This window comes from Jaculus jaculus, chromosome 23 (genome assembly GCF_020740685.1).
Source record: "Jaculus jaculus isolate mJacJac1 chromosome 23, mJacJac1.mat.Y.cur, whole genome shotgun sequence".
In the NCBI taxonomy this organism is placed as follows: Eukaryota; Metazoa; Chordata; class Mammalia; order Rodentia; family Dipodidae; genus Jaculus; species Jaculus jaculus.
This window is the reverse complement of record NC_059124.1, coordinates 9,928,377-9,949,161: the sequence shown is the minus strand read 5'-3', so window position 1 is coordinate 9,949,161 and position 20,785 is coordinate 9,928,377. Positions and strand designations below refer to the sequence as shown.

Genomic DNA, 20,785 nt, shown 5'->3' with positions numbered 1-20,785 from the left:
ACACCACACATAACACACCACATCATACATACTGTGTGTGCACACACACCAAAAAATATATATATACACATATACATATATTTATATACATATACACATACACACACAAAAAAAACACACATATATACACACACACACACTCTGGGCCAAGAAAGTGGCTTAGCAGGTATCAATACGCTTGCTTGGAAAGCCTGCTAGCCAGGTTCAGTTCCTCAGGACCAATGGAGAGCCGGATGCAAAGTGGTGCATGCACCTGTGCATCTGCTTTTCAACAATTCCAATTTCCTATGACAAGGGGAGGCAGATCCAGGAGAACCCAAAGCTTGTGAGCCCACAGACCTCACATCCTTTTGAGGTCTGGCAGTTCATTTCCAGCAGCAAGAGACCCTGCCTCAAAGAAAATGGAGCACAGACTCCAAGACTGTCCTCTGGTCTCCACAGACATGCCATGGCACTTGCACACACGCATGAGCGTGCGCACGCGCACACACACACAGAAATAAATAAATATAAAAATAAATTTTAAAAAAAAAACACCTCGCCGGGACAATCATCACAGTAACACAGAGCTGGGATATGTCTCGGTGGTAGAGCATGTGCCCAGCATACTATGTTTGCACATACCTGTAACGCCAGCACTTGGGAGACTGAGGCAGGAGAACAGTGGATTCCAGGCCAGCCCAGGCCACACAGTTAGTTCTAAGTGAACCTGACCTACATAGATCCTGTCACAAAAAGTCTCTATTTAACGGCATGGTGGTGCACACCTTTAATCCCAGCACTCCAAAGGCTGAGGTACGATTTTTCTGAGTTCAAGACCAGCCTGAGGCTACAGGATGAGCTCCAGGTCAGCCTGAGTTAGAGTGAAACCCTACCTCAAAAAGAAAACAAAAGTCTCTATTTCTTTTATTTCATTAATTTGAGAGAAACAGAGAGAAAGAGGAAGGGGGAAGAAGAGAGAAAGAATGGGTGCACCAGGGCCTCCTGCCACTGCAAGCAAACCCCAGAGGCATGTACCCCTTTGTGTATCTGGTTTTACATGGATACTGGACAATCAAACCTGGGTCATTAGGCTTTGTAGGCAAGTGCCTTAACCACTGAGCCATCTCTCCTAAAACTCTCTATTTCTTTTTCTTTTTGTTTTTTTGTTTTTTCAAGGTAGGGTTTCACTCTATCCCAGGCTGTCCTGGAATTCACTATGTAGCCTCAGGGTGGCCTTAAACTCATGGCAATTCTCCTACCACTGCCTCTGGAGTGTTGGGATTAAAGGCATGCACCACCATGCCCGGCTTTTTTTTTTTTTTAACTCTCTATTTTTATTGTCATGTTTCATCATTAGTCATTCTTTGAAGAGAAGTTTTTTTGCTTTGGATTGGTTTATTTTGGTTTTTTCTTTTCTTTTCCCCCTAGGGATTGTTAGGGGAAATTCTCTCACCATCATCATTGAACTTTGGTACAGAGCTCAGTTCAGGGGATGGGAGGATGACTCAGAGGTTGAAGGCACTTGCTTACAAAACCTGCTGGCCTGGGTTTAATTACCAAACTGCCCAAGTAAACCAGATGAGAAAAAATAAGAGGGGGCATGGACATCTCATGTGCATTTGCAGAGGTAGGGGGGCCTAACGTGCCCACCCATACCCATCCATCCATACACACACACACACACACACACACACAAATAAATAATGTCCAGGTGACATACTGTAGGCCTTAAACCATCAGTTCTAACTATTGGCGACATGCAGTGGAAGGAATGACAGTCCAGTTTGAGTGGCGGGTTGCCTGCCTGCACCCTGTCATAGGGTAGCTCTCTCATTCTATCCCCCTCCATGAGTCGGAAGTCTTGATGCGGAACAAAGCGACTCATCCCGAACTGGGCTGTGCACATCCTTTATTATAAGTGGATAATGGACACTGAGAATGATAAGGCTGATGGAATTTCAAACATGTAAAAAGAGACGAAACGCTGAGAGACCCCTGTAGGCTAGTAAAAGAGACAAGGGCCACTCCTGTGTTGCTACTAATAAGAGGTATTCACAGCCAGAGAAATCAGCCCGACTCCATCACGAAACTCTGCCTCCAGCGAGTTCTACATCAGCCACACCCAGGCATCTTCTCTCTGTCACTGCGCAGTAACAATGACAACGGTGTGAGGACCCGAAAACAACGGCTTGAGCCTTGCCTTGGAGAAGGTGGTGGCATCTGCACGGCCTAGTCATGACCGGGGTCACTGGCCTCCCGCATGGTTTTCCTTATCCAGTCAAGGTAGTTCTTCACGTTCGTGTAGACCCCATAGGAACCACACTTTTTGCCCCAGGACACCAGGCCAGCGACGTAGAACTTGGGGCTGCCCTCATTGGGGTCCTGCACGGCGAAAGCCCCCCCACTGTCCCCTTGGCAGCTGTCTGCGCCCTCGCCCCCAGCACAGATCATGTTATCAGTGAGCACATAGGCGCCGGCCTCGGCCCTGGGGTCCTCCCCTTGGGCCTCTGTGCACTTCTCCAAAGTAGCCACCGGTACCTTGGCCCCCCTGAGCCGGACCACGATGTCCTTCTCCTCGGTCCGCCCCCAGCCCGAGATGAGCCCCAGGTCGCCCTCCGTGGGGCCGTACTCCGCCGCGCTGCCCGGCAGGCAGATGGGAGAGGCGGTCGGTCCCATTTTCACGGCGTCTTTCAGCTGCACCAGCGCGATGTCGTTGTCAAAGTTTCTCCGTGCGCTCGGGTTGTCCACGGGCCTCCAGCCCGGGTGGATGAGCACGCGGTGCGCGGTGAGCCTCTGCGCGCTCTCCAGGCACCTGGCCCGTATGCACCGCGAGCCCGCGTACATCGTGGGGTCCGGGGTGCCCTCCACCACGTGCGCCGCCGTCAGCACCCAGCGCTCGTCGATCAGCGCCCCGCCGGCCCGCGAGCTCTGAAAGAAGACTTGCCAGGGGAAGTTCTGAATCTCTGCAGCCTGGCCTCCGAAAATCCGCTGCTTGCCTACAAAGGGCTCACTGGGGACTCCGCAGACTAGACAAGGGGGGGGGAACAGAAAACAATGCTGAGCACCAGCCCCCCTCAACTACTTGACCCCGAGCTTCTCAGCCGGCCACAGTCAAGCTCTCGCGTATCCAACTGACCCTAGCCTTACCCAAGCGTCCCCGATACCAGGGCCACCAGCGCGGTCACAAGAGAGATCACCGAAACGAAGCGGCGCCTGAATTACCACGCCCAGGTGCCCTGGGGTGCTCCGCTGCCCACAGCTTGACCCACAAGCCCTCCAAGGCACACTTCACATCCAGCTCGGGCGTAGGAGACCACAGACTAAGCTGGGAGCGGGTGCTGGGGCTCTCATCCCACAGACATTGTAGACCCAAGCTTTCTGCCTTTTACCGGTACTCAAATGAAACCTTTTGTATGAGTGAGAGAGACCCATTATGTAGCCAAGGATGTCCCCTTCTTCAAATCCTCCTGCCTCAGCATCTAAAGTGCTGGGATCACAGGTGGGCACCACCATGCCCACCTCTGTCAATTTTTTTTTAAGGTAGGGTCTCCCTCTAGCCCAGGCTGACCTGGAATTCACTATGTAGTCTTAGGCTGGCCTCGAACTCACTGTGATCCTCCTACCTCTGCTTCCTGCCATACGCAGTTCTTAATGGTTTTTATTTACATTTCCTAATGACTAATGATGTCACCATCTCTGCCTACCTTTTCCTGTTTCCGTTCAAATCAACCAGAATCAGTAGAGTGCAGGGAATGCCTACAGCCCAGTGTTACTGCCACCTCCCTGTTTGGACTCTGGGAGGCCAAGACTAAATCCTTTCCCTAAAAGGGTTACGGTGGCTTTCAGAAGGTGACATCTACTCCCACCATGTGTGACTCCTCCGTCCTCCACCCACACCGTAGCCCTGATTACCTGGAGCACATTTAGGAAGCTCAGTTCCTAGTACATCATTCACCCAGCTCCCATTACCAGAGCAGCGATACTCCCCTGCAATAAAAGAAGGAACACAGGTCACATTCGCCAAATCTCTCCTCCACTTCCCTTTCATACAGAACCTTAGCTCCTCACGTCTCTCCTCCATTCCCCCTTTCAACAGAACCTTAGCTCCTCAATCTCTCCTCTATTCCCCCTTTCATACAGAACCTTAGCTCCTCACATCTCTCCTCCATTCCCCCTTTCATACAGAACCTTAACTCCTCACATCTCTCCTCCATTCCCCCTTTCATACAGAACCTTAACTCCTCACATCTCTCCTCCATGCCCCCTTTCATACAGTGCCTCAGCTCCTCACATCTCTCCATTCCCCCTTTCATACAGAACCTTAACTCCTCACATCTCTCCTCCATTCCCCCTTTCATACAGAACCTTAGCTCCTCACATCTCTCCTCCATTCCCCCTTTCATACAGTGCCTCAGCTCCTCACATCTCTCCATTCCCCCTTTCATACAGAACCTTAGCTCCTCTGGATGTTGAGCAGGAGACCAGATCAAATCAGCTTAAAAAGAATCTTGAGCCAAGCATAGTGCTGGCCTAAAATCCTACCACTTAGGAGATGGAGGAAAGAGGATCCGGAGGTCAAGGCAGCCTCAGCCACTTAGCAAGCTTTAGGGCGCCCTGGGCTGCATGAATCCCTATCTCTGAGCAACAAAAAGAAGTGGAAAAGAAAGAAGAAGGAGGAGAAGGCTAATTATCATGATGTACAGAACATTCAGCTACTACCAGAAACATTCTTCCTGTGGGTTTTGTGTTTGTTTGTTTGATTTTGTTATTGGTTGTCTTGTTTTGCTTTTGGAGACAGGGTCTCATTATATAGCTCAGGCTGGCACTGAACTCCTCTTTTCTCCACCATTTTTTTAAATTATTTTATTTACTTATTAGAGAGAGAGAGAGAGAGAGAGAGAGAGAATAGGTGCTCCAGGACCTCCAGCCACTGCAAATGAACTCCAGCCACACACACCACCTTGAGTATCTAGCTTATGTGGGTCCTGGGGAATGGAACCTGGGTCCTTTGGCTTTACAGGCTAGTGCTTTAACTGCTAAGCCATCTCTCCAGCCCCTTTCTCTACCTTTTGAATGCTGGAATTATTGGCTTGTACCACTACCAGATCATCATGAGAGTTTTATATGAAATAACTGGCCCAAAGTTGAATAATCACAGGAAATGCTACAGGTAAGTTGAGCTGGTGACCTCTATAATTCCCCATGAATTATCCTTGAAATGTACCCTACCCCACATGAAAACTATGTCCTTAGACTTCCTTGGAGAATAACAAATGTCACTGTTAATTTTTTGTTTGGTTTTGTTTTGTTTTGGTTTGGTTTGGTTTTGGTTTTTGGTTTTTCAGGGTAGGGTCTCACTCTAGCCCAGGCTGACCTGGAATTCACTATGTAGTCTCAGGGTGACCTTGAACTCATGGTGATCCTCCTACCTCTGCCTTCTGAATGCTGAGATTAAAGGTGTGTGCCACCACTCCTGGCTAATTTATTTGTTTTAATATCGAAAATCAAAGCCAAGTGGATGACAATGTCTCCTTCACTTCACTGCAAACTCTTTCCAACCTAGAAAGATTGTGCTACTCCATCCCAGTCACTCATAGTCCTTCCCTCTCTTTTCTTCAGCAAAAGAGACCTACCACCTCCTTCATGTTCCATGTAGTAATATGGCTCTTCACAAGTGTAATGGATGACAGAACCAAATAAAGTATCTTCTGGATCATTGACTTTACCATTCTGAATGGGTTCTGGAATGCCACAATCCACAGCTATGAGAGGAAGAGAAGAGATGGATTATCAGGACAGCCATTCCTTGCCAGGCAGGGTTATAGACCCATTACAGCCTCATTCCTTCCTGACCCCATGATAGGCACACCCATGTTAGATCTCCCAATATTAACCTCTCCAACTGGCACCACCTTCTGAGACATGCCAATACAGACTCTTGAATGATGCCTGTATAGCCTGGTTCTCAGTGGTTAGCATGGGCTAGCATAGCTTAGCATAAGAGCCAAGAATATACTCTCTTGGGACTACCTACTACAGCCCTTTCTTTCAAAGAAACATGCTTACGACTAGACCAGGGCTAGCATTAGACAATCCTTCATGACCAGCTCCCCTTCAAAACCCCAACCCCCTTGCTCACAAGCCTAAGAGGAACCATGGACTTAAAGTTTGATATGCTGATTTTTCAGTTTTTTTGGAAAAAGAAGAAAAAGAGTTCCATGTTGAAAAACACATACGTTGACATTCCAGTTTAGAATTACTCCACTTTCCATTGTGTTGACAAGTAGAATAGAAAAATGTTGAGCCAACGTTTCCCTGGAGAATAACAGATGTCACTGTTAATAATTTATTTTTTTTTGTTGTTGTTTTGTTTTTGTTTTGTTTTTTTGAGGCAGGGTCTCGCTCTAGCTCAGGCTGATCTGGAGTTCACTATGGAGTCTCAGGGTGGCCTCAAACTCACAGCGATCCTCCTACCTCTTCCTTCCAAGTGCTGGGATTAAAGGCGTGCGCCACCATGCCCAGCTCAATCATTTATTTTTTAATATCAAAACTAAAATCCAAAAATGGAATCAATGAGGAATTCTCATTAAAAGAGACTGAACATCTTAGAAGAATGATCCAAAGTACCCAAGAGTTGAGTAAAAAAAGAGCTTTCAGTAAGCACTTTTCTTAATGTTCATACCCATGTATTAATGCTACTCTCACTTTTGGTTAGAGAACCTTCTCTTTTCAGATGGCAGTGACCTTGGGATGACTCAGAAGGCACCATAGTGCTGAGAAGAAGTGACAGAGGAGTGCTCAGCACTGAAACATCTCTATCACACCCTCCAAGGCTCAGGGTCCATTAAGGAAGAGGTGGTGGAAAGAATGTAAGAGCCAAAGGAAGGGTAGGACTCCTTACAACGTGCTCCTCCAGACACAAAATGGCCTGGATATCCATGACCTCACAGTGCCTGACACTACCCACACAAGATCATCATAACAGGGGGAAAAGATCATGACATCAAAATAAAATAGAGACTGATTGAGAGGGAGAGTGAAGTTTCAAAGGGGAAAGTGAGGGGAGAGAGGGAATCACCGTGGGATATTGTTTACAATCATGAAAATTGTCAAAAAAAAAAAAAAAAAAAAAGACAGACAGCTTTGTCCAACATATCAGCTTCCCTCCCTGGGAAGACTGAAGCAGGGAAGCCAAACTGACTGACAGTATCCACAACTCACGGGAAGGACTGAAGGCCATGAGCTGTTCTGTCCATGACAAAAATGCTAATATCTGCCGGGTGTGGTGGTGCACGCCTTTAATCCCAGTCCTTGGGAGGCAGAGGTAGGAGGATCACTGCGAGTTCAAAGCCACCCTGAGACTAAATATGAATTCCAGGTCAACCTGAGCTAGAGTGAGACCCTGCCTTGAAAAAAACAAAAAACAAAAATAATAAAGCTAATATCTGACAAACAGGACACTCAGTAGATGACAGGATGATTTCACTATGCTCATCCTCATCAATAACAATAACAGATAGAAACCTGAATAGTCCTTTACCTCCAAAACTTCAAAGCCATCCAGACAGGTTATCTTTACCACATCTTTAAACACATATTTTGCCTTTTCAGGCTCCCAAACAGAATTGGCAGTGATTTCCTTGGGACAAGGGATTGCTAGAAAAGGACAGAAACAAAATTTTACTAAATAGTTGAAGATTATAATTAATTTATATCATTCGTACTTTTTTTTGGGGGGGGGGTGAAGGTCTCACTCTAGTCCAGGATGACCTGGAACTCACTCTATAGTCCCAGGCTGATTTTGAACTCATGGTGATCCTCCGACCTCAGCCCTCCAAGTGCTGGGATTAAAGGCATGTGCCTATGTCTGGCTCCTACCTTTTTTTTTTTTTTTTTTGGAGACAAGGTATGGGCTGGCTTCGGATTTGCAATGAACTCTCTGCCTCTGCTACCCAAGTGCTGAGGTAATGGGTACGTGCCAGCAACCCCAGCCATTTAGATACTTTCCACGATCCCTTTTCCTCAATTCCAGTGTCCAATATTCTAATATGGCAGAGGTCTTAAATAATATGGCACCATTAACTAACTACCCGATGTTTGAAATCTCAAGACTAGTCGAAGGACTATTAGATGTTGAGACATTCCTAGCAACTACATTTTTAATACTTTTATTTGTTTGTTTGTGAGGAGAGAAAATGGTCATGCTAGGGCCTCTAGATGCATGTGCGAATTTGTGCCTCTGACTTTGTGTGGGTACTGGGGAGTCAAATCAGGGCCAGCAGGCTTTGCAAGCAAGGGCCCTTAACCACTGAACCAGCTCCCCAACCCTTAGCAACTCCTGGCAGTATTACTACAAAGGAATTAAAGTATCTTAGAACTCTAACCAAACAATCTATTTATTTTGTTTGTACATTGTCCAAGGACTTCATTACCACCACATAGAGGCACTAAAGGTTACTCACGATCTCCATGGTAACGAAGCTTCCAGCCTTTTCTTTGCTCTGTTAGGTCAGTTTGAAAGATGACATCAAGAGTATTGCTCTTGGTTTCAATAGTTAGTGGTCCAGGAAATTCATTACCACAGTAAGGACCAAATTGTTGATTGTCTGTAACAAACTGAAAAGAAACAAAACAATGAAATCATAAAAGAGAATCTGAAGGGAAGAAATTAAATGGAGAGCATGAAAACAAGACAAATAATAAATGTGATATGAAACAAGAAGCAGGAGAAAGGGAAGAAAAGAACAGACAGGAGGAAAGACACATTTGATTTCCAGAAAAGCTGAGGCTGAAGGCATGGGCCTGTAATCTCGGCTTCTTGGGAAACAGAAGTAAAAGAATCCCAAATTTAAGCCCAGACTGGGCAATTCAGCTAGATATTCTTTGTCAAAATAAAAAAGTAGCCAGAGCCGGGCATGGTGGTGCACTCCTTTAATCCCAGCACCCCGGGGACAGGGGTAGGAGGATCACTGTGAGTTCAAGGCCACCCTGAGACTACACGGTGAATCCCAGGTCAGCCTGGGCGAGAGAGTGAGACCCTACCCTGAAAAACCAAAAATAAGGAGGAGGAGGAGAAGATGGCTCACGGCCGTCATTCCAGCATTCGGAGGCTAATGCAACAGGACTGTCCCAGTGTGCAGCTAGCCTGGCTGCACAGAATGCCAGGTGCACCCTCGCGGAAGCCGTCTCAGAGGAGGCAATGGATGGGAAGGGAAGGAAGAAATACTCTCTCCGACTGGGGCTGTGGCTCCAAGTTACAGACAAGAGCTTGGGCTCATCACCAGGATCAAAGAGAAGGAGGAGTCTCCATCCCAACAATCTCTAAGTGAGCTGAGGAAGGGGAGAGCCAATCATCTACAGGGCTGGGGAATAAGGTGCTTGCCACACAAGCATGAGTTTGGGTCCCTGGCACCCATATAAAACCCCAGGGCAGCCGGTCGTGGTGGCCCACGCCTTTCATCCCAGCACTCGGGAGGCAGAGGTAGGAGGATTGCCATGAGTTCGAGTCCACCCTGAGATTCCATAGTGAATTCCAGGTCAGCCTGGGCTAGAGTGAGACCCTACCTCGAAAAACCAAAAAAAAAAAAGCCCAGGGCAGGAGCACATGCCCGTAGTACCAGCACAGGAGAGCTGCAGATGGGAGAATCCCTACAATTTACTGGCCACTTAGTCGAGCTGAATGGGTGAGCTCCAGGTTCAGGGAGAAATCCTATCTCAAGAATTCAGGTGAGGAAGACACTCAGTCTCAACCTCTGGCCTCCACACATGCACACATGCACACATGGTCACACTCACCCGTATGCATACATGCACCTTCACACATATGAACATGCATATATATATATATATGTATGTATATATATATAAACCAATTTTAAAATGTAAAGAATTAGTCATCCACCACGCACAACTAAACTGTCTTGGCAGTTCCCCTCTGAGTCAGCTGGCTCCACATCAAAATCTTCTCTCCGCATAGTCACTACCACTTCGAACCCTTCCTCCAAGCGAATCTGGTATTCACACCTTGAGTTCTCTGGGTATGGGTTGGGATAGTTGGGACTTGCAATCACCCCGAACAGTGCGGTGAATACATCCCCGCTGCAGTTAACTGAGGGAGAAAAAAGAGAAAGGAGGAGTCAAATGTGAGGCTCATCAACGAAGTGCCACTCTCCTCTACAAGGCCTTCCTTCTGTCATAAGCCCAGGATCTGCTCTCCTGGTGGAGCCCTCACAACACCATCACACCAGCGGCTCGTCAGGGCCAGTGCCTGAGGGCTCCATGACTTGATTTAAGATGGAATTCTCCAGGGTTGTAAAGAGCTCTAGTCAGTCTTTGCACAGGCAATGTCTCTTCTCCAATTAACCAGCCTTTCTCTGGAACTGTGTGTCATGGTTTGGGTCTTAAATACCTCCCAAAGTGACAAGGTTTGGTCACCAGCGTGTGGCACGCTTGGGAGACAGCGTGATCTTTAGGAGGTGGGACTAGTGAGAGGAAATCAGGTCCTCGGGTGCGACTTTGATGAAGCTATAGGGAGCCCTGCGCCTTCCTCCCCTTTCGCTTCCAGCTCCCTTGGGTGCACAGCTTTGCCCCACCATATGGGTCCCCACAGTGATGTTCTGCCTTACCACAGACTCCCAAACAATGGAGCCAACAGACTGGGAGCTGAAACATGAGCTAAAAATGAGTAATTTTTTCTCTTAATTATCTGGACTATCATACCACAGGAACAGAAAGCTAACATCTTATCTTCTTCCTCTCCTGCGGCTCCCAGTCAATTTATGGATAACTAAGAGGAGATACCAAGATACTAAAAAGAGTGGAAGGGCAAGACTAGCCCCAAGAGGAAAGATGCAAAGACCCTTTCTGGACCCTCAGTCCATTCCACATCCTGAGCATTCACCCGTCTTGATGCCAACCTCACCTCCACAATTCCTCATATCATCATGGAGGAAGTATTCCGGGGGACAGGAACAAAAGTAACCACCAATGAAGTTGTTGCAAAAGTGGCTGCAAGGGACATCTGCAAAATCTGTGCACTCATTTACGTCTACAGAATAGAGAAAAACTGAAGTCAAGGACAGAGACCCGGAAGGAAGAACGACAGTAAATTCAAAACTGTTAAGGGTAAGGAAAAGCAGGAAGGGCTGTCACTTAAAAGAGCCCCAAAGCCAGGTGTGGCGGCTACACATGAAATCCCAGCACTTGGGTGGCTGAGGCATTGGAGGCCAGCCTGGGCTACAGTGTGAAACCCTGTCTCCAGAGAACAAACAGACTCACAAGGACATCAAGGTGGTACTATTCTAATTACTTTCCTGCACTACGATTCCAGAGGGGTGGCCACCTTTGCACATCTAGAAAGGAGTTCTCACCACACTGGCTTCTCTTGCTTAGATGTGGAAGGCTCCTGAATTTGAAGATTAGAATGCCATATTTGAATCAATTAGAGTGCCATGCATTCATTCCTTATACAATTCTTGGTAAATTGTTACTTTTTGTTTATTTACTTGTGGGGGGGGCAGATACATACATAGAGAGAACGAGTGTGCCAGTGCCTCTAGGCGCCATGAACAAACTCCAGACGACGCACCGCCCCGTACAGCTGGCGTATGTGGGTACTGGGGAATTAGACCTGGGTTCTTGGGGTTCTCAGGCAAGCACCTTAACCACTAAGCCATCGCTCCAGCCCTAAATTGTTCATTTTAATAGCTTTGCCTTATCTTTTTTTTTTTTTTTTGTCTCTCAGTACTTAAGACTAAACCTGCATTCTACCACTGAGATATATTCCCAACCTCCACCCTTCTTTTTTTTTTTTTTTTTTCTATAGTAGGGTCTCACTCTAGCCCAGACTGTCCCAGAACTCTCTCTCTCTGTAGTCCCAGATTAGCCTCAAACTCAAAACAATCCTCCTACCCTTGCTTCCCAAGTGCTGGGATTAAAAGGATATGCCAAAGCCGGGCATGGTGGCACACGCCTTTCATCCCAGCACTTGGGAGGCAGAGGTAGGAGGATTGCCATGAGTTCGAGGCCACCCTGAGACTACATAGTGAATTCCAGATCAGCCTGGGCCAGAGTGAGACCGTACCTCGCAAAACAAAAACAAAATAAAAGAATATGCCAACTTGCCAGGCTCCCCCTTCTTTTTATCTTATATAGCCCAAGCTTGCCTTGAATTCTTTATTCTCCTGAGTATATGACCCCATACTTGATTTCCAAGCCTTTGTTTTACTCGTTTTGTGTGTGTGTGTATGTGTGGGTGTGGGTGTGTGGGTGGGTGTGGGTGGGTGTGTGGGGGTGGGGGGGCGTGGGTGGGTGGGGGCGTACACGTAGAGGTCAGAGGACAACTTCAGGTACCGCTCCTACGCTTCCGTCTTGCCTGAAGCAGGGTCTCTCATCACCAGGCTGGTTCTTCTGCCCTGGCCACCCTCCCCCCCCATCTGCAAGTGTGTCCAGTTTTATGTGGGTTCTGAGGATCCCAGCTCATGTACTCAAGATTGCCCAGCAAGCACTTTCCTCACTGAGCCACGTTTCCAGCCCCTCTTTATATTTTTTTTATTTAGACACACAGTCTTGTCCTGGCTGGCCTTGAACTCAATCTGCAGCACAAGTAAGCCTTGAGTTTACAACCTGTACCACCAATATCAGCCTCCTGATCTTTAATGGAGATGATCGTGTCTACCTTGAAGGGATGAGGTAAAGACTGCTAACACAGGTGAAATTGTTAATATGTAGTCGTCAATAAATTACTGTTTATTGCATGCTATGACCATCACCACTTAGGTATGATCGTGTGCTTGAATTTCACACAAGCAAATGATGGAAGGATCCAGGGTAAGTTAACACTTTGTAAAAATGATAAACAAAGCTGGGTGCTATGGCTCATACCTACAATCCCAGTACTCAAGAGGTGGAAGCAAAATAGAGAATTTGAAGCCAGCCTAAGCTGTATAATAAAACCACATCTCAAAAAACTTATAAACAAAATCCTCATCTAATGCACAGTGAAATCTATCTATCTTCCTTCCTTCCTTCCTTCCTTCCTTCCTTCCTTCCTTCCTTTCTTTCTTTCTTTCTTTCTTTCTTTCTTTCTTTCTTTCTTTCTTTCTTTCTTTCTTTCTTTCGAGACAAGGTTTTTCGCTGAGCCTGGAGCTCACCAGTCTACTAGCCCCTGGATCTTCCTGTCTCGGGCTCCGAAGTGCTGGGATTACAGGCGTTCTACAAGAGTCCCCGGGATCTAAACTCAGGTCCTCGTGCTCGTGTGGGCAAGGCCTTTGCCCGCTGCGCCATCCCCACCCTCTCTGCCTCCAGTCTGTTAGTTGGGTCAGTAAGTCATGTGCATACAGTGAGCCTTACCTACAGCGGTATAATACGCAGCAAACCCAGTAAAACGCTCTTCGTTGGAGAAGTCTGACTTAAAGGTCACCTGGAGTTTATTGTATGGGACTTTGAACTCTTGCACAATGGGGGACTGGGGACTTTTGCTAGTCCTTTGTCCACAGAGTTTCCCTTCTTCAATGCCTCCTGACATTATCTAAGAGAAAAATCGAATGATATGTAAAAGGAGTTTGGATATGAGCAAAAAATGGTCAACATATGTTTTTGTTTTATAGTGCTGGAGATTGAAGAACGGACTGAATGCGCGCTAGGCAAGATCTCTGCCACTGCACCATGCCTCCAGTTCCACAGTATTTCTTGACTGTACACTGCCTCCTTCATCTTCTCATTTTTCCACCCAGCCCTGCCCTTCCACCGCCATTCCTTGTATGCCTGTGCTGTACCTGTACTGAGTCATATGCACAGTCCTCTGACAGTTCTATGTCTAGATGGGTGAAATAGAGGTGAACCCCAAAACCTTCAGGAACTTCTATGTCCCAGGTCTTCTCTATTTCATTGGGGTACGCCTGAGGATAGTTAGGAGACACGATCTTCCCGTACATGGTAGGCTCAGCAGAAACCCATGCCAGAAGAGAAAACAGGACAACACACCTAGGAAAAAAAGGCATAGTGAGGTGGGGAACCTGGGTACCAACAGCTTCATGAAGACCTCCAGCATCTGTCACAGCAGGAAGGAAAGAAAAGAGAGAACAGAAAACAAGATCATGAGAGAGGCTCGGGTTGCAGTAAAGAAAGGGCCAATCAAAGCTGGAAAGATGGCTTAGCGGTTAAGGCACATGCCTGCAAAGCCCGAGGACCCAGGTTCAATTCTTCTTGTTCATATAAGCCAGATGTATAAGGTAGCACAAAGCCTGGAGTTCATTTGCAGAGGCTAGAGGTCTGGTGTGCCTATTCTCATTCTCTCTCTCTCTCTCCCTCTCTCTTTGTCTCTAATAAATAAATAAACATTTTTAAAAAGGCCAATCAAACTGAAAAACTGGGTTTCAGATCCAACCCTTAGGCTACAGAGATGGCTTAGCAGTTAAGGCACTTGCCTGTGAAGCCTAAGAACCCAGGTTCAATTCTCCAGTACCCACCTAAGCCAATTGTGCAAGGTAGTGTATGAGTCTGGGATTCGTTTGCAGATCCAAACCTTTTCTTTAGAGCATGAGGAGAAGCCAAGCAGGGCAGGAATGTTTATAACCCTCGTTCTCAGGAGAAGACAGGGACGGGGACCATGGCAGGAATGTTTATAACCCAGGTACTCAGGAGACAGGTTGGGGACCATGAGCTCATCAGCCTGAACTACATAGCAACCTTTTCTCAAAAAGTGAAGGGGGGGGGGCTGAGAATGAACCATGGAGTTCATACACATGTCTGTAGACCCCTAATCACTTACCACATCTCTAGCAACTTTTCCATGTCTCTGGTGGTCCTGGTTCTCTGCACCGCTGGACTTTGGAGCTGAAAGAGTGGCAGGTCTTGTTGTCTTTTATCAAGAAACACAGGTGTCTTTTTTAGTTCGCGGCCCCCCTTTGGTTCAGTGTCCCCTTTGCAAGAACACCACATAGATTCATATGAATAACCGTCACCATATGACTCCTGGTCTCTTCCGCCCTCCCTCAACTTACGTTTTAGAATAGCGTTAAATCATATTCTCCTCCCATTGCTTCCCTGAGCCATCTCCGGAATTTTTCCCAGCATTCTTGGGCTCTTCTTCAGACCCCATTATTCCCTGACATGCCCTCGAGGAACAATATCTCCATTTTTACCAGGGTGGTCAGCAGTCTTTGCCCATCCTAACCATCTGGGCTCCCTCCTCATTTATAACGATGGCCTGTTTGTCATGCTTGTTATCTCGGATGCTTCTGTTGATGTCCCAGGGCCAATTATGAGGGGATGAGCTGCTTTGACAGGGACAGACAGAGGCCTTGGACTCACAGGGGAGAGCTGCTGCTAGAAGGATTGCATGAACAGGGAAAGGGCAGCCGAGCAGCAACAGTAATCTTTCAGAGCTTGTTTATTTGTTTTGCTGCTTACTAAAAAGGTGAGCTACCTTCCCACAGTTCCAAGGACATCTTCTCCAAATTTCTTTTACCCATGAACCATGCATGGTAGGGTGAATTGGGATGAGATCAGCCTATTTGAAACCCTTGGTCTATAGTCTGCCTTCTTTTAACTGTACTTGTTTCAACCCTCCATCTTTGCCCCAAAACTTTCTCCATAAGGTTTTCTGTCTTTCCTTTGTCCTCCATCAAAGTTTTGCTTTTCATTTCCAAGGTTGTTACCTTCAAAAGCTGGTGGGAGTAAGTGGGTCGGTCTCCTCTCTCCTGCCTGTGGCCATGCTGGGTGACCCCGTGGCTCCAAAGGGACGGCCTCCGTGAGAGTCTGCGGCCGCCGATCTGCTCAGAACATTCCCTACGGGAGGGAGTGTGAGCGCTCAAAATTCCCTGATCCAAACAGCGGGGGCTGGGAGACCATGACATGGAAAGGGGTAACTCAGCCTTGATCTTGGAGCGCCCTCTGCTTTGAAAACTGGAACTGCACCTCTTCCCTCCAAGTCTGAAATTCCTCTAATCCAGAGAGAGTTTGGGGGTGGGGATGGGGGTGGGGGGTGGAGAAAGGAGGAATGGGAAATTTCATGATTGCCTAATTCCTGAAGTTCCCAGTTTTCAGGGAAGTCAGGTGATTTCTAGAAGGAGGAGGGGACTGACAAGAGAAGGAAAGCAAAACTGGGGAAGCCCAGCCCGTGGCCTGCGTGCGAGTTAGGATCAGGGAGAACACTGCAACTGAGGAAAGGCATCGTCAGAGCTGGGGCACGACCTGCCATCGAGGCAGATACCTAGACCTGAGCTATGTAGGTTCACATATCTTCTTCCCCCTAAAAATGTCATCTCAAAGCCAGACATAGTGGCCTATTCCTGTAATCCCAGCAGGAGGATGACCGAGAATTTGAGACCAGCCTGTGCTACACATAGTGTCTGGCCAGCCAGGGCTAAAAACAAAAAAAAAAAAAACAACAAAAAAAAAACAGAAGGAAGAAAGAAAAGGAGATGGAGAGATGGCCCCATGGTTAAGCAAGAGGACACAGGGCAGGGGAGGGTGGGCAGAGATCACCCAAGTCAGACTCCCCAGAACCCCACCTACAAAATGGGGCACACAGATGCCCAAAGTGGCACTTGCATCTGAAGTTCATTTGCAGTGGCAGGCAGTCCCGGCCCACCCATACCCTTTCTCTTTCTCTCTCTCAATTAACTGAATATATTTTAAATTTTAAGCCAGGCGTGGTGGCGCACGCCTTTAATCCCAGCACTGGGAGGCAGAGGTAGGAAGATCGCAATGAGTTCGAGGCCACCCTGAGACTACACAGTGTATTCCAGGTCAGCCTGGGCTAGAGTGAGACCCTACCTCGAAAAACAAAACAAACAAAAAAACAAAAACTGGGCATAACCATGCATGTGTGTCACCTCAGTCCACAGAAGGTGGCGACTGGAGAATCCCTGGGCTCTGTGGCTGAGGAAAAGCAGCTCCAGGTTTACTTTGTTCACACACCGTTGAACCAGGAAGACGCCCTCTTTGGACTCTGGCGCCATCTCCTTGTGAGCCTCTACTTCCCCAAAGCGACCCAACGACCCCCCTAACTATCACATTCCTGGAATGGCCCAAACCACCTTGTAACGGGGTGCTCAGGGTCCAGGAAAGTTCTTGAACCCCAAATCCTAGGTTCGTTTCTAATTTTAATCAAAGAATTTTTTTAAAAAGGCTGAGAAGGATAATTATTAAATTATTATATTTTTTGAGGAAAGTACAGAGCCCAGGAAAGGTACCTGCGTGGTGGCTGGTTGGGGGGGGGGGGGACACACAGAAAAAGAAGAGAGAAAAGAAAGTTCAAGGAGCTCCTGCCATGTGGGAAGCTGGATGGGGTAAAGAACCTCCCGCCTGGGCCCTGACACCAAGTTCCAGGCGCTGAATGCTTAAATCACAACGTTTAAATGCTATGAAAGACCTCCCTTCCAGGAGGGGTCCTGGTTGTCTGTGGAAAAACAGGTCTGGGGAACTAGGCAAGAGATAAGAAGTCATTGATTTCCAGCAAGTGCAGACTTTGCTACCTCTTTCACTCTCAGGGGTCTCGTCAGCCTAACTGTACACCCTCTCAACCCGTCCAATGATCACTTCTCCCCAGAGGTCCAAGCCCTGAGGCAAGGTGGACCACCTAGAAACCAAGGACTTCCAATGCCCCCACTGTCCCATTAAACATCCCCTATTCTGTAAGGTAGGGGGCTTTTAATATTTTATTTAGTTATTTATTTATTTGACAGAGAAAGAGAGAGTGAGAGAGAGAAAGAATGGATGCACCAGGGTCTCCAGCCACTGCAAACAAACTCCAGATGCGTGCGCCCCCTTGTGCATCTGGCTGACGGGGGTCCTGGGGCATCGAATCTGGGTCCTTTGGCTTTGCAGGCAAACACCTTAACTGCTAAGCCATCCCTCCAGCCCGGGAGGGGGCTTTTTGATCCACCTGGTCAGAGCTCTTCTCAGGCAGCCCTGAATTAAGTCTGCGATTGAGCCGGATCTTCACTCTTGTTTCTTTTTCCCTAACATATACCATACTGCCCATACTCTACACACACAAAAAGAAAGAGGGCTGAAGAGAAGGCTTAGAAGTTAAGGCACTTGCCTGAGAAGCCTAAGTACCCAGGTTCAACTCCCCCATGCCATTTAGTCATGCATGAGATGGCACGCATCTGAGTTTGTTTGCAGTTGCTGGAGGCCCTGGCATGCCCATTCATTCTCTCTCTCTCTCTCTCTCTCTCTCCTTCTCTCATTCTCAAGTAAATAAATTAAAAAGAAAAAAAAATGAGCATGATGGCACATGCCTTTAATTCCAGTACTAAGGAGGCAGAGGTACAAGGATCACTGTGAGTTCGAGGCCAGCCTGAGACTACACAGTGAATTTCAGGTCAGCCTGGGCTAAAGTGAGACCCTACCTCCAAAAAAGAAACAAACAAACAAAAAAAGAAAGAAAAGAAGAAGAAGGAAGGAAGGAAGGGAGGGAGGGAGGGAGGGAAGGAGGGAGGGAGGGAGGGAGGGAGGAAGAAAGAAAGAAAAGAAAAGAAGGGAGGGAGGAAATGAATAGAAAAAACCCATCTCAGTTCTACTTGCCAATCAGGCATCAATTCAGAAAAAAACCCAGTCCCTCAACCATGACCCTTGGGTCAGAAGCAGTTTCCTGTTGAGAATTTTAAGAAAACAATGCAGTATGGTGACCACAAACAGTAGTCGTATCTTTTTTTCTGCTTCCCCTGCAGACTGCAATAGCACTCCATCACCAAGCATTAACATTTGAAAACTAAACACACGGATCCCCGCATCTTTCTGGAGAAATCAGATTAAAAAAGCAGTATCTGCGCACATCTCACCATCCAGCACCCAGAGCTACGCCTGCAGTTAGATGACAAGCTTAGGTCTTGCTGTCACCAGTTTTGTTCCCAAACTAGGTCATTCTTCCTTCTGGAATTGGGGAACCAGTAACAAGACAAGGCACCAATTAAGCAGTGAGGGAAGCTTTTTCATGGCCAAGAACAGAAATAGGAGGGTTAGGAAGATGGCCTATTGGTTCAAGAGCACTTGCTATGCAGTCATGAGGACCTGAGCTCAATCCCACCACCCACATAAAAAGTCACCCATGGCTGTGCATACCTGTAACCCAGCATTCAGCAGGGCAGACAGAAGGATTGCTGGGGCTCCCTGGTCAGCTAGCTTTGGCCTCCATAGGGTGCATTTACCTGCATACCACACACACACATCCCAAAATGAAAAAAGAAATATTTTTTTAAGAAAAGAAATAATGGAAGGAAAAGCTGAGCATGGGCTTGAGAGATGGCTTAGTGATTGAGACACTTGCCTATGAAGGCTAAGGACCCAGGTTCAATTCCCCAGTACCCACGTAATCCAGATGCCCATGGTGGCTCATGCATCTGGAGTACTTTTGTTTTGTGTTGTATTATTTTTGGTTTTTCGAGGTAGGATCTTGCTCTGGCCCAGGCTGACCTGGAATTCACTATGAAGTCTCAGGGTGACCTCAAACTCATGGAGATCCTCCCACCTCTGCCTCCTGGGTGCTGGGATTAAAGATGTGCACCACCACACCCGGCTCATCTGGAGTACTTTTGCAGCAGCTAGAGGCCTTGACATGCCCTCCTTCTCTCTCTCTCTCTCTTTTTTAAGCTGAGCATACTGTAACTCCAAAAGTTGAAAGGCAGAGGCAGGAGCATTTCTTCAAGTTCAAGGCCAGCCTAGTCTACACAGAAAGATCCTGATTCACAATAATTTAAAGAAAAAATAAAAGTGAGAGATAAACTCCCGAATCAGTTTCTCAACTCTTGGAGGCGGGAAGGTTATAGGTACAGAGTAAAATGAATGGGCCGGTGGACAACTGAGAGGGAAGGAACATTCATATTTGTCTGGGAATGGGAGAGAGTTTTCTGGAACTTCAAGTATTGCCTCTCTACCCGTATTTTATGGCTTGTTCCAGTTGTCATCACGATAACTGTCAACTGTCACAGCTCTGTGGGGAGGGGGATATATTTAGCATGTAGATGGGGTTATAATAAGGCTTTCAATTGGTCACCCTGACAACAATCTTAGATTCAACTACAGCCTACTGTAGAGAAAATTCTGCCCTTCAGGCATTCTGTCTTTAAAGACAAACAAAATGAGGGAAGGACAGAATCGTAGCTAGACCACCAGGCAGTATTTAGGGTAACACTAGCTATGCACAGCTGACCACCTAACTCGGAGATAAAACAGGAATCACTGGGGATGTGGTCATAGGTAGAGCACAGCTCAGCCCACTTGAGGTCCCGAGTTCAATCCCCAGCAAAAAACAAGGGAGGGTCTGGGGAGATGGCTCCAAAGCACAGCCTCGGTCCCCAGGACCCCCATACAGCCAGATGTGCACAGCGGCACCAGCGCCCCAAGATCATTTGCAGTGGCTGTGGACTCTGGCATGCCCTTTCTCTCTGTCTCTCGCCTCTCCTCTCTCTCTCTCTGTCTCTGCTTGTAAATAAATAAATAATTTTTCGAGATAGGGTCTCACTTTAGCCCATCATATGACCTCCCCATTGTTTTGTTTTGCTTTGAGGCAGACTGACCTGAAACTAACCCTGTAGCCAGGCTAGTCCAGAACTCACTGTGATACCACACGTAAGCCACCACGGCCCGGACCTGTCACTCCTTTTACTCTGCATCTATCGCCCTCCTTCCTCTCTTCCTCTGCCTCTCTCTCTCTCCCTCTTTCTCTGTCAAACAAATAAATAAGAAATAAAATATTTTTAAATTTTTTTTAATTTTTTTGTTCATTTTTATTTATTTATTTGAGAGTGACAGAGAGAGAAAGAGGGACAGAGAGAGAGGGGGCGCGTCAGGGCTT

The 20,785-nt window shown here is 47.2% G+C and overlaps 1 protein-coding gene across 2 annotated transcripts; it reads right to left on the bottom strand.

The window, feature by feature from the left end:
• Positions 1 to 1,874: 1,874 nt before the first annotated feature.
• C1s (complement C1s) lies at positions 1,875 to 19,122 on the bottom strand. Of its 2 annotated transcripts, XM_045139737.1 has the most exons (13): positions 19,054 to 19,122; positions 15,642 to 15,771; positions 14,753 to 14,817; positions 13,758 to 13,965; positions 13,333 to 13,510; positions 10,904 to 11,029; positions 9,891 to 10,090; positions 8,445 to 8,598; positions 7,523 to 7,638; positions 6,219 to 6,297; positions 5,616 to 5,744; positions 3,895 to 3,969; positions 1,875 to 3,008 (listed from the first exon to the last, which is right to left on the bottom strand). In XM_045139737.1, the coding sequence occupies exons 1-13, from the start codon at positions 19,065 to 19,067 to the stop codon at positions 2,212 to 2,214; spliced, it is 2,271 nt and encodes a 756-aa protein (XP_044995672.1). In that variant the 5' UTR covers positions 19,068 to 19,122; the 3' UTR covers positions 1,875 to 2,211. The 2 variants fall into 2 exon arrangements, with proteins under 2 accessions (XP_044995672.1, XP_012806657.2); XM_012951203.2 differs by lacking the exon at positions 19,054 to 19,122 and having other exon boundaries at positions 14,753 to 14,903; positions 15,642 to 15,822.
• Positions 19,123 to 20,785: the final 1,663 nt, after the last annotated feature.

Coding starts and splice junctions, on each gene's coding strand:
- C1s (XM_045139737.1), bottom strand. Junction 14,818..15,641: donor ACTCCCACCAGCTTTTGAAG/GTAACAACCTTG, acceptor CCACTCTTTCAG/CTCCAAAGTCCAGCGGTGCA. Junction 5,745..6,218: donor TTCTAAACTGGAATGTCAAC/GTATGTGTTTTT, acceptor TTCCTCTCATAG/CTGTGGATTGTGGCATTCCA.